This window comes from Mercenaria mercenaria, chromosome 13 (genome assembly GCF_021730395.1).
Source record: "Mercenaria mercenaria strain notata chromosome 13, MADL_Memer_1, whole genome shotgun sequence".
NCBI lineage: Eukaryota > Metazoa > Mollusca > Bivalvia > Venerida > Veneridae > Mercenaria > Mercenaria mercenaria.
In genome coordinates this window covers 30,056,073-30,068,946 of record NC_069373.1, presented here as the reverse complement: position 1 = coordinate 30,068,946, position 12,874 = coordinate 30,056,073, and the positions used below count along the sequence as shown (strand labels likewise).

The following is a 12,874-nucleotide window of genomic DNA, read 5'->3' as shown; positions in this document are numbered from 1 at the left end:
TGAATGTTTTAAAGAAAAGCTTCCCAGAGACTTTTTACACTTTATCCACTTAAATTCAGAACAATGTCAGTTATGCAGGAAAAAAAGATAGTAATTATTGAAATAAGCTGATAAATAATTTTACTTTGTTGAAGAAGGAACTGAGCACTACGTATTATAATACACCAAACAGGAAAGAAATATGCAGTAATGTATGCTTAGTCTACTTGTTTATGTTAGGTATTGAAATACAAGGAAAAAAGAATTGTTAACCTGTACATCATAAACAACTGAAGAAAATCTGTTTACAACAAGAAAACACTCCAAATACATGCTTTAGTAACGAGCTGTCAGAGGGCAGCATCGCTCGACTATTCAACAGCCTTGTCAACTGAATAAATTAATATAAGTCTAAAAAGGGGCATATTTTGTAAAAAGAGACACAAGCTTACATACAAAAACTTGACCAAATGGGGGAGCTGACCCTATTACTACCTATTTTTTGAATAGTTGAGCAAAAATGCTTGTTTAAAAATTAAGTATCAAATGATGCTGTTATTGCTCTTTCTGAAAGTCGGGACATCTCAAACAGGGCTTTTTGTCAGGAAATTGGACCAATTTGGTCTTTCAAATTCATGTATAATAACTGCCCATTTTGAAGAGCATTTTATCAAAACAGAGCCTTTTATCCTATAAACTGTAATAGAGGTTTGTAACAGGGGATGAAATCTGGTGACGTCCAAATCTGAAATTAGCTCATTTTCACCTAATTTGTGACATATATTAAATTGCAAAATTAGAAAAAACAAGAGCACCGCCTTGCCGGTGCTGACGCTCATCTGATTTTTTTTGTATAATAGAAATATTGTCCTACCCATGATTTTCTAAGTCTAAAAAGGGCCATCACTCTTGCAAAAGCAGGATAGAGTTATGTTTCTTGATGTACAGTGTCCACTTATGATGGTGAAAAACTGTTGCAAGGTTTAAAGCAATAGCTTTGATAGTTTATGAGAAAAGTTGACTTAAACATAATATTCAACCAAGAAAATGATTTTTCAAAGTCCAAAAGGGGCAATAATTATTGCAAAAAGCAGGATGGAGTTATGTTGCTTGCTGTACAGGGTCAGCTTATGATGGTGAATTAGAGTTGCAAGTTTTAAAGCAATAGCTTTGATAGTTTAAGAGAAAAAGTTGACCTAAACATAAAACTTAACCAAGAAATCTGATATTTTCTAAGTCCAAAAGGGGCCATAAATCTTGCAAAAAGCAGGATGGAGTTATGTTTCTTGCTGTACAGGGTCAGCTTATGATGGCGAACAAGTGTTGCAAGTTTTAAAGCAATAGCTTTGATAGTTTAGGATAAAAGCTGACCTAAACATAAAACTTAACCAAGAAAACTGATTTTCTAAGTCCAAAAGGGGCAATAATTCTTGCAAAAAGCAAGATGGAGTTATGTTTCTTGATGTACAGGGTCTGCTTATGATGGTGAACAAGTATTCCAAGTTTCAAAGCAAAAGCTTTGATAGTTTAGGAGAAAAGTTGACCTAAACATAAAACTTAACCAAGAAATCTGATATTTTCTAAGTACAAAAGGGGCCATAAATCTTGCAAAAAGCAAGATGGAGTTATGTTTCTTGCTATACAGGGTCAGCTTATGATGGTGAACAAGTATTCCAAGTTTCAAAGCAATAGCTTTGATAGTTTAGGAGAAAAGCTGACCTAAACATAAAACTTAACCAGGCAACGCCGACGCAGACGCCGACACCGACGCCGATGCCGACAACCGCTCAAGTGATGACAATAACTCATCATTTTTTTTCAAAAAATCAGATGAGCTAACAAGAGCTGTCAGAGGACAGCAATGCTGGACTATTCAACAGCCTTGTCAAATGAATGAATACAAAAGTCGAAAAAGGGGCATAATTTTGTACAAATGCAAAACAGGGTTATGGAACCTGCACAGTGCTTATCAGATCAGGACAGTGGACAAGTGTGTGAATTTTCAATCCATTCCCATTAGTGGGTACTGAGATACCAGCTTACATACAAAACCTTAACAAAAAACTACTAAGTCAAAAAAGGGGCATAATTTTGTAAAAAAGCAAAACAGAGTTATGGAACCTGTGCAGTGTAAGTCAGTTTATCACAGTGAATAAGTGTGTGAAGTTTCAATCCATTCCAACAAGTGGTTACTGAGATACCAGCTTACATACAAAAACTTTACCAAATCAGGATGCCGACGCACAGGCGAGTCCAAAAGCTCTACCTATTCTTTGAATAGTCGAGCTAAAAACAACTTTTTTTTCATACTCGAGGAAGAGGAATGCTTTTTGTGCCGGGAAGTGGCTGTAATCAGCCTTTGTTACACAAGGATGAATGCTGAATGATTAACATCAAATTTTACATCATAAATTCAGATTTAGAAATACAGCATTAATGATGGCTGAGTACTTAGAAAAACAAACCGCAGATATAAGTAAAACACATAAATAAGGGATCAACACCTAACCACTGGTATTCATACTTCTAAGTTTAATTACAAATTCTAACACTATCCGCAGCAATTGCTATATAAACATATAGCGAAATCGCCTATACATGAATCTACGATAAAATATGGTTGGCTGTTACATTTCACCCCCTTATGATTGTAACATAAGAGATTCTACTTCAGTTCCATTACATACAAATTATTTCACGGCCAAACGGTTGAAAACACCATTTCAAAAACATAAATATAATAAAAAGTCATACTGACCTATGTGTAGGTCCGTAAAACACGCTCTGATCTGTACGAGCGAATTCAATTAGCTTAATTATGATTCAGCGGTGACGTCATAAATGTATGACATAAAGTATGACGTCATAATGATGTGACGTCATATAAAAGTTAATCTCGTCACTCGTAATACAGGGTCAACTCGCTTATTTTGATGATTCTGTTCATAATTAGTTTGCGAGCTGTTAGATTACTAAATTATATATATTTTTCAAAATTCTGATAAAAAATAAACAAATATATATACGTTCCATTAGCTATGCAACACTTTCTAACCATAGGGGGTAAATTGTAACAGCATATGACCCGAATGACGTATTACGCTGAAAATGTAGTACGTACTGTAAAATGCGAATTATTTGCGTTGTTAGAATCGAAATAATAAATATGTTCCAATAATTTTATCAATTAATAAAACATGGGCAGTCGTTTGGATGCGAATAATTAAATCACTCGTGCTGCGCACTCGTGATTTAATTATTACGCATCCAAACTCCTGCCCATATTTTATTAACTGATAAAATATAGGAACAGATTTATTATTTCTTAAATAATATATCTCATTTAGTGATTTGTCGCTGAATAAATCATTGTTTGGAGTTCAGATGCGAAGGAATTATATCACGAGGACGCATCTGAACAACAAACAATGATTTTATTCAAGAGCAAATCACTAAATGAGATATATTATTTCGATTCTAACACGTTACCAAGGACTTTTAAGTGTATCCTTGACGGCATTCATTAAATATTTGCCCGTTTTCAATTGGTTTCTTTTCCAGTGCGCCACTATGGCGTTTGACACAATGACGTAATAATTGAAACGTTGTATAATAATTCACTGTTTTCAGCCTTCTTTGTTTAATAGGAAAATGAATCAGTTCGTGTTAGACTCCAGCATTCTCAAGTAACTGGTAAAAGTTACTAAAAACCTTTCCAGTTTTCAATTGACTGTGACCTTGACCTACTGACCCCAAGATATTTAGGACATCTAAGGACCACAGGCAATCACCCTATGAAGTATGACAGCGACAAGTCCAAACATTCTTGATCAGAAACTGGGTTTTGTATTGAGGCCTTGGTGACAGGGTTGACCTTTTAAGTTCTGATCCAAAACTGACTGGTCACTATGACCTTGATCTTTGGCCTACTGATCCGAAAAATTTACTGACCAAATGCAAACATCCTACGAAGTTTGTCAAAGTGTTCTTTATTACTGATCTGAAACCAAATGATCTGCCATACCAGCTGATGCACTTGAACGAAACAATATACTCCCTCTTCCATGAGGGTGAGGGGGCATAACAAAAAATAGTTTATTTAATCATGAATGATGATTATATCACCAGAAAGTGTGACATGTGTCTGTACAGGATTCATATAATTCTAGAGTGTTAGGGTAGTAACTCAACAGTCCTTATTTAATATATGCTAAAATGACATTACATTCCTATTTCATTACACATTTAGTGACAAAATACATCATAACAAACAGAAAACTAGAAGACTGATGTTCATACCCCTTTCACAAATAACACCAAGAGCAGGGATTATCCTTATTCCTTTTTAAACTAAATCTGAAACATAGATTTTAAGCTCATGTACTTCAGAAATGCAGGTGAAAAATTCAAAATTTGCAATCACCATTTGAAATTTTATGAGCTTGCATTTTCATGTGACTGAAAATTTGGGCCGAATGATCCCCATTTTTAATCAACAATCTTTCTTCAAATGACAAGTCAGTGCTGTTGCATTTCATTTGGTCATTTTTGGAATGCTTAGTTTATTTGTTTTGGGTCTAACGCCGTTTTTCAGCAGTATTTCAATTATGTAACAGCAGGCAGTTAATATTAACCTAACCAGTGTTCCTGGATTCTGTACCAATACTAACCTGTTCTCCACAAGTAACTGTCAACTTCCCCACATGTATCAGAGGCTGAGGACGAACGATTTCAGACACAGTGTCTTTTATCAAATTGTCATGGATAACATACGACCTGCCCGGGGATCAACTCACAACCCCTCGATCCATAGATATATGCGCTCTCCCTAATGAGCTAAGCGGGCGGGTCCAGAATGCTTTGTGGTCAAGTAGCATGTACTGAGCTTTTTCATTGTAATTAATAATTAAATATAATTTATGAAAATATTAGCAGACATGAAAATTGTTTTATTTCATTTTGTGACTACTGAACAGTAAAAAATACTATAAGCTAAAAATGCAAGCAATCTAAAATTGAAACTACTAACAAATCTCTTAATCATGTCATTGCCATGGTATGGACTTGGACTTCTTTGGAGAGAGCCAGCACTAGCTCTGTAAGCAAGGGGTCATGGATTCGAGCCCTGGATTGACTGCGTATTTGTCTCATCTTGCACTGATCGTGGGGCAGTGTCATGCAATTTGCTTGGTCAGTCTTACAACATTATGTACCTCTGGTTCTGGACGACCAATTTCCAGTTTGCGGGGTGAATGTCATAGTACAGACTTGGTCTAAGAGTGAATATGTGTCAGGCAGCCAGTTAGCTCAGATGGCACTTTCCCTATAAGCTGAGATCAAGCGCCAGACTGACTGCATACTTGTTTCACCCTTTGATATCATTATATTTCTATATAAGTTACAGTAAACCAAAGCATTACTATTACACTCCCTTGACAATGATGCCTGTCAAGCAGACTTTGCATACATTAACAAGGTAAAATATAAGACAGATAAACCAAACAGGTGCTGTTAAGTTGTTTGCAACATGTCATATGGTTAACTAGTGCCTGAGGCAATATATTGTGTATTACTGTCACTAATCAATACCAAGTAATGACCCTACTGTCATTGACTTCTTATTATCAACAAGAGTGCCAGAATGTCACAATATACGCCCGTCACAGCAAATTTCTTTACTCTAGCACCTGTATTTGCAAATGGAATTTTAATTTTGTGGTTGTTTAGTAATCATTGTAATTCTTTTGTTTTTCTAAGTCCACAAAAAAACTCTTTACCAGGTAGAGATACCTTAAAATACACCTAAAATTAGAAAGTAACAACTATGTTGTACCACAGAAAAGTGGTCTTGGTTTTTCCCTACGGTCAGTTATAAAAAAGTTACAATATAAGTTATTTATAGTAACAACTGAGGGAAGTTAATCTTTAAAAAAAAAAAAAAAAAAAAAAAAAAAAAAAAAAAAATACAAAAAAAAAATTGTAAGTCCACACAAAAATCATTACCAGGTAGAGATTGGTCAAAATACACCTCAAAATTGGATGTAACATGCATGTTGTACTACAGAAAAGTGGTCTTGATTTTTCCCTACGTCTAGTAATGAAAAAGTTACAATATAAGCTATTTATAGTAACAACAAAGGGAAGTAATTCTAAAGAAGGGAACTGCGCATGACACTTCGTCTCATGATGTGTATAATTGTGCCAAGTTACATCAAAATCCCTCTATGCATGAAGAAGAAATGCTTCGGACAGTCATTCCTGTATCTGACCTTTGGCCTCTAAGTGTGACCTTGACCTTAGACCTAGGGACCTGGTTCTTGTGCATGACATTCCGTCTTGTGGTGGTGAACATTTGTGCCAAGTTATATCAAAATCCCTCCATGCATGAAGAAGAAATGCTCCGGACAAAGTTTTCATTCTTGTATCCTTTGACCTCTAAGTGTGACCTTGACCTTAGACCTAGGGACCTGGTTCTTGCACATGACACTCTGTCTCATGATGATGAACAATTGTGCCAACTTTCATCAAAATCCCTTTATGCATGAAGAAGATATGCTCCGGACAAAGTTTTCATTCTTGTATCCTTTGACCTCTAAGTGTGACCTTGACCTTAGACCTAGGGACCTGGTTCTTGCGCATGACACTCTGTCTCATGATGATAAACAATTGTGCCAACTTTCATCAAAATCCCTCTATGCATGAAGAAGATATGCTCCGGACAAAGTCATACTTGAATTTGACCTTTGACCTCTAAGTGTGACCTTTACCTTAGACCTAGGGACCTGGTTCTTGCGCATGACACTCCGTCTCATGATGGTGAACAACTGTGCCAAGTTTCATTAAAATCCCTTCATGCATGTAGAAGATATGCTCCGGACAAGGTCTGTGGACGCCGCCCAAGCCCGCCCGCCCATCCGCCCGCCAGGGGCGTTCCCATAATACGTCCCGTTTTTCAAAGGGGCGTATAACAAGAGCTGTCCGTAAGACAGCCAAGCTCGACTATTCGAAATATTGTCCCAGAAGCAGGAAAATATTACCCCAAAAGGTTAAATATCGAAAGAGTTCTAAGTTCAAAAGGGGGAATAATTTGACCAAAATGCATATTAGTTATGGGACTTGCTGCTTTCAACTAGTTTTATAACCCCGAAGGCACATGTGAAGTTTCAATTCAATATCTGCATTAGTTTTGGAGTTAGAAACTTGCATGTAAAACTTTAACCAGAATTTTCAAAGTCCAAAAGGGGGCATAATTTGCCCCAAATATATGTCAGAGTTATGGGACTTGATCCAGTGAGGTTAGTAATTGATCTAGAAAAAGAAAAAATAAGTTTCAAATCTATATGCCTTTTAGTAATAGCTGTATGTACTTGCAGGCAAAACTTTAACCAGAATTTGCTAAGTCCAAAAGGGGACATAATTTGGCCAAAATGAAGGTCAGAGTTATGGGACTTGCTGCTATCAACTAGTTTTATAACCCCGAAGACACATGTGAAGTTTCAAATCAATATCTGCATTAGTTTTGGAGATAATAACTTGCATGTAAAACTTTAACCAAAATTTTCTAAGTCCAAAAGGGGGCATAATTTGCTCAAAAAACATGTCAGAGTTATGGGACTTGACCCAGTGAGGTTGGTAATTGATCTAGAAAAAGAAAAAATAAGTTTCAAATCTATATGCCTTTTAGAAATAGCTGTATGTACTTGCACGCAAAACTTTAACCAGAATTTTCTAAGTCCAAAAGGGGGCATAATTTGGCCAAAATGCAAGTCAGAGTTATGGGACTTGCTGCTATCAACTAGTTTTATAACCCCGAAGACACATGTGAAGTTTCAAATCAATATCTGCATTAGTTTTGGAGATAGTAACTTGCATGTAAAACTTAAACCAAAATTTTCTAAGTCCAAAAGGGGGCATAATTTGCTCAAAATACATGTCAGAGTTATGGGACTTGACCCAGAGAGGTTGGTAATTGACCTAGAAAAAGAAAAAATAAGTTTCAAAGGTATATGCCTTTAATTGATGGCTGTATGTATTTGCATGCAAAAATGGAGGTTTTGGAATTATTTTGGGAAGTATACATGTATCTAATGGATAAATATTTGATGTAAAACGTATTTCCCAAAAATAACCAGTATTTCCTCCTACCCCTAACCTTTAATGTGGGGAGGACTGTTTATTATGTTGGCATAATTTAAAGTCCAACCCATTTGTTGTTTTTTCATTTCAATATATGGTTACCCGGTACTTATTTTGAATGTTATATATGTTGACATGAGAATATGCAATAAAATATGATTCAACTAAACCCCTTTAATGTCAACCCTGTTTAAATCTGAAAATAGATTTTAAGGTATACAGGTGGAATTTTCAAATTACCTACTGTGATTTTATGAACTTGCATTTTTTTAACTGAAAAGTATTTATAGCCAGATTTGAGTATATATCTGTCTCACCAAGTGATATTTGGCACCCAATGTGGGGCCATGGCATGCTTGCCTAATCAGTCTTAAGACACTTGCAATGCTATATATAGCTCTAGCATTGGAAGACTTTCTAATTTGAGCAGTATATGTTATGGTATGGACTTGGTCACATTTGGGGAGAATTTGTGTCAAGCAGCCAGATGGTAGAGCGCACTCATGTAAGCGAGCGGTCCCATGCAGGTTCAAGCCCCACCCTGTGACATTATCATATTTCTGCACAAGTTCCTGCAAACTGAAGCATTAAAGGTAAATTTTATTATCCGTCGCTTTGAGACGTAATGAACATAATTAAGCTCTGTAGAGCTTTTGCGCGACCCTATGTAAGTACGTTAGATAGTATCCAAAGGAAAGGACTAGCTGCATGTCTTGGCATACCAGCCTGTGTTGGCATAGAAGCCCTTGAAGTAGAGTCAAATACACTAGACCTCAGACGTGAAGAACTGTCTATAAGAGAACTGACCCAACTACTCATGAGACACGAAACTGAGCCCATCAAGCAAACCATAATACATTGGCTAGAAACAAGAAAAGAGACACCAGAAAGGTACTTATCTCCCTTAGGAAAGATGTTCATCCAGATAAACGACATGGAAAACAACACAAGTACAAACCAGGGGCGGCAAATTCAATTGTCCGTATTGCCCAGGTTGTCCCAAAGCTTGTATGGACAAGTGAAATTTGACCAGAATTTACTATATAACTATCAAACGGACAAGTAAAAAATAGCAATGACAAAAACGGACAAGCAAGTCAAAATCAGATTTCGCCGCCCCTGCAAACTACCACAATCTTGAACATCAGCTAACCTACCTAGAGTACATGCAACCAACATGGCGACCACCAGAATATTGGAGCACCCTAGGTTCATCCAAAAATAGATCTGCACTCCAAATACAAGAATCAAAAGAAATAATAAGAAACCAGATACACGACTGCAACATTCACACCTTACTAGCATTCACCGATGGTTCTTGCAAGGGCAATCCAGGATCATGTGGAGCCGGAGCATGTATATTTATGCCTCTTGATGACACACATACCGAACTGAAGAAACCAGTGTCAAGCTCAGCAAGTATCCTGCTTGGTGAAACTGTAGCTATAAAAATAACACTGCAACACTGCAAAGAAGAATCAGAAAGAAGACACATAAACCAAATAAAGATATTTTCAGACAGCCAATCTGCTGTAGGAATTCTACAGTTATGTTGGAAAGCTGACACATACACAACAACTGTGAGAGAAACTAAACAACTAATGAAAGATCTGGACTCAGTAGGCATCAAAACAGACATCTCCTGGACGCCTGGTCATGCAAACATCCTTGGTAATGAAATAGCTGACCGTCTTGCAAAGGAAGCTGCAAATGAAGCTGAGACAATGGGCGAGACTAATATCCCAACTACCTTACAAGACATAAAGAAAGCATCAAAGAGATGTGAGATGAAATGGCAGAACAGATGGCAACTAACAGACACCGGAAGGCATCTTCACCAATACATGCCTGATGTTGGGCTTAAACTCAAGGTTCCCACAAACACCAGCATTGAAGTACAATGCCAGCGTGTCACCCATCAATTGAGAACTGGATACTGCATGCTAAATGGGTATATGTATAGGATCGGGTTAGCAGAATCGCCGTTGTGTGCATGTCAGCATGGTGCTGAAACAGTCCAGCATTATCTTGAAGACCGTGTGCTACATGACGAAGTGAGGGAGAGGTTAAGACAAGATCTGCTAGAAACACTGGAGTATATTCGTTCAGCGCAGAACTACCACTCCAAACAAAGAAAGACAACCCTTACAGTGAATGGCGACATCGACTGAACGAGACGCTCTGCAGCTTCATAAGTACCACAAAGCGTCTCATAAACAATAGCGCCTCACGTTAATTTAGTGGAATACTACCCGAGTGATAATTATACTGTGAAGAAATACCGATGTGACCAACTACCAGAGAGACATTCGAGCCAATCAGGGCTCATGATTCAACGATATAAATGTGTACAACCACTAAAAAACTGGCAGTTTTTTAACAATCAATTGTAAGAGCAGGACATTTCATTATGAATATTGATATTTCATTATGAATATTGCTCTACACACACATTAATTACTATTAATTACACTCTCTCCATAACAGTGCCCAACTGATTTTTGAGTACATGTCACAAGTTTATAATGTTTAATCAAAGAACTATAAAATACACAGAATGGCAACTTGGGATAATCCCGCGTCATCTCGTGTTAGCGTGTTATCTTATTTCAAACATTGTCAAAGCGTTTGCCGACTTGATCAATCATGATCAAATCAACAGACGCTTACTGAAGTATAAAACTGGTGGTACGCCCAGCACGTATTAAACCAATTTGAGTCCTTTTTCAAGCGAAAACTGTTGATTTCTCAGACTTTCAATCATAAATTCATTCCTTCTCCGTGTAGAAAATACTAATAACATTAAAAATTCGCCATTATCTTGATAAACAAATGATCCGAAAGTAACCTTATTTCAAAGCGTTTGCTGACTTGATCAGTCATAGGGATTTTTCTAGACCTCTGAAAAGGGCAGGGTGCTGCTAAAAAGGGGCAGGGTGCATTTTGTGCGTGGCGTACCTTTGTGTACAAAAATCATAAGGTAGATTTCCATGGTTTTTGTTGTAATGTCTACATTGTAGGGTACTGCAGAAAGATTTGAAATGAATCTGAATGTCAGGAAAAACATCAATACCTGTTTGTCTATAGTATATAACATGCTTATCATTTATAAATACATGCAGTTTGTTTTATGTTTGCATACATTATTTTTGTCTGGAAAGTTTTCTGGATTAGAAATATACCATAAAGATACTATTGAATAATTTAATAATTCTGGTGCAAATCTGTCATTATACATTCATTATATTACTGAACGTAAAGTTGATACTCGCGTACATTTTTTTTTTTTTACTGGACCCCCCCCATACACCTCCCACCCCCGAATCGTGGGTGAATATTATACAAATGTGTAGACAATTTTCCGACTACAAATTTAACAAAATAACTTTGTTTACGATGTTCGCCATTTTGGTAAAGGGAAACTACTCTACGCGCTGATTGTCTACGCTAAATTCTGAGATTGCCGTTCTGTAAAAGATCGAGTGGTTTATTTTTTTTTTTAAACAAAATTAATATCATAGAAATTTAATAGTATTTTGATGAAATAAATATAACAAAATCATAGATATTTTGATAGGCAGTGATACTAATTAAAGATCGACTGTTATCTTCAACCGAGATCAAACTGTGAACAACAAAACTGACACGAGGTGCCACGCTAATTGCCGATAATTACTGGCCATTAATCGGCATTTAATAAGCAGCGGACTTCGTTTTAAAATGTTTTTTTTCTCCTTTTTTAATCTGTTTTGCAGTCTGCTTTAATTGCTGGCCTATCTAATTGTTGTTTGTTACGATTCGGTCGGTCGTCGTCTGCATACAGATACTGCATACAGATACTGCATACATGCCTCGGGCAAATACACAGCACCTGTGTATAGTCGGTGCGTGTCATAACTTCGTACCGATTGACAATTATCTGGGATGGTATTTTGACAGATGACTGATGGGCAGTTCGTTTAGAAATACTTAATTAATGGTCAAAGGGGCGGTGCTAAAAGGGCAAAGGGGCGCTGAAGAAAGGCAAAAGGGCGGCGATTTCGGGCAGAAGGGCGGCGCTAAAAATGGGCAGGGCGCTGCGCCCTGCTATTCCGCTCTAGAAAAATCCCTAAGTCATGATCAACAGACGCTTACAACGAGATCTCATTCAGTTGTCACGGGATGTTGGCGAGATTTGCTCTATATGCCTTTCAAGTTGCCGATCTGTTTATTTTATAGCTCTTTGGTTTAATTGATTGGAATTTGAAGTCTTAACTTATAGACCTTTGCTAAATAATGTACAATCAAAATATCATAGTAACAGTGTTTCTGAGTGTAGTAGGACCTCCCAAAACAAAACTAAGATTTTTTTCATTTAAATCAAGTGCTGCACATTGGCCAACGTACATTCCATACTGATGAGCATAAAAATGCATGCAACAAAAATTTCATAAGATGTGAATCAAAAGTAAAGTTGATCAAAAAAAATACAAACATTCGTTGATTTACTCATCGTTGCTCCCTTGTGTTACAGAAAAATATCACAAAAATTGTTATAATATAGAAACTTTTTCCAGTTTTCACAAATATTTAGTTCACTTCCTCATCAAGAGAATATGCAGGAAACACTTTTCAAGTGGATCTTCACAACACGTCACATCCTTTATCTGATACAACAGATACATTGTCACAACAACTGGTACTGGCATGATGAGGAAGTTAAACTTGATATGAGGAAAATCTGTGACAAATTCACCAAAAACGAAAACAACCAAACTTT

General features: G+C 36.7%; 1 protein-coding gene across 1 annotated transcript in view; it reads right to left on the bottom strand.

Moving 5' to 3' along the window:
- LOC123530454 (uncharacterized) overlaps positions 1-12,874 on the bottom strand; it is a 57,301-nt gene that overhangs the window by 23,708 nt on the left and 20,719 nt on the right. The window contains exon 9 of the mRNA XM_045311231.2: positions 9,410-9,580. Coding sequence (XP_045167166.2) covers positions 9,410-9,580 — 171 coding nt within the window. The remainder of the gene's footprint in view (positions 1-9,409; positions 9,581-12,874) is intronic.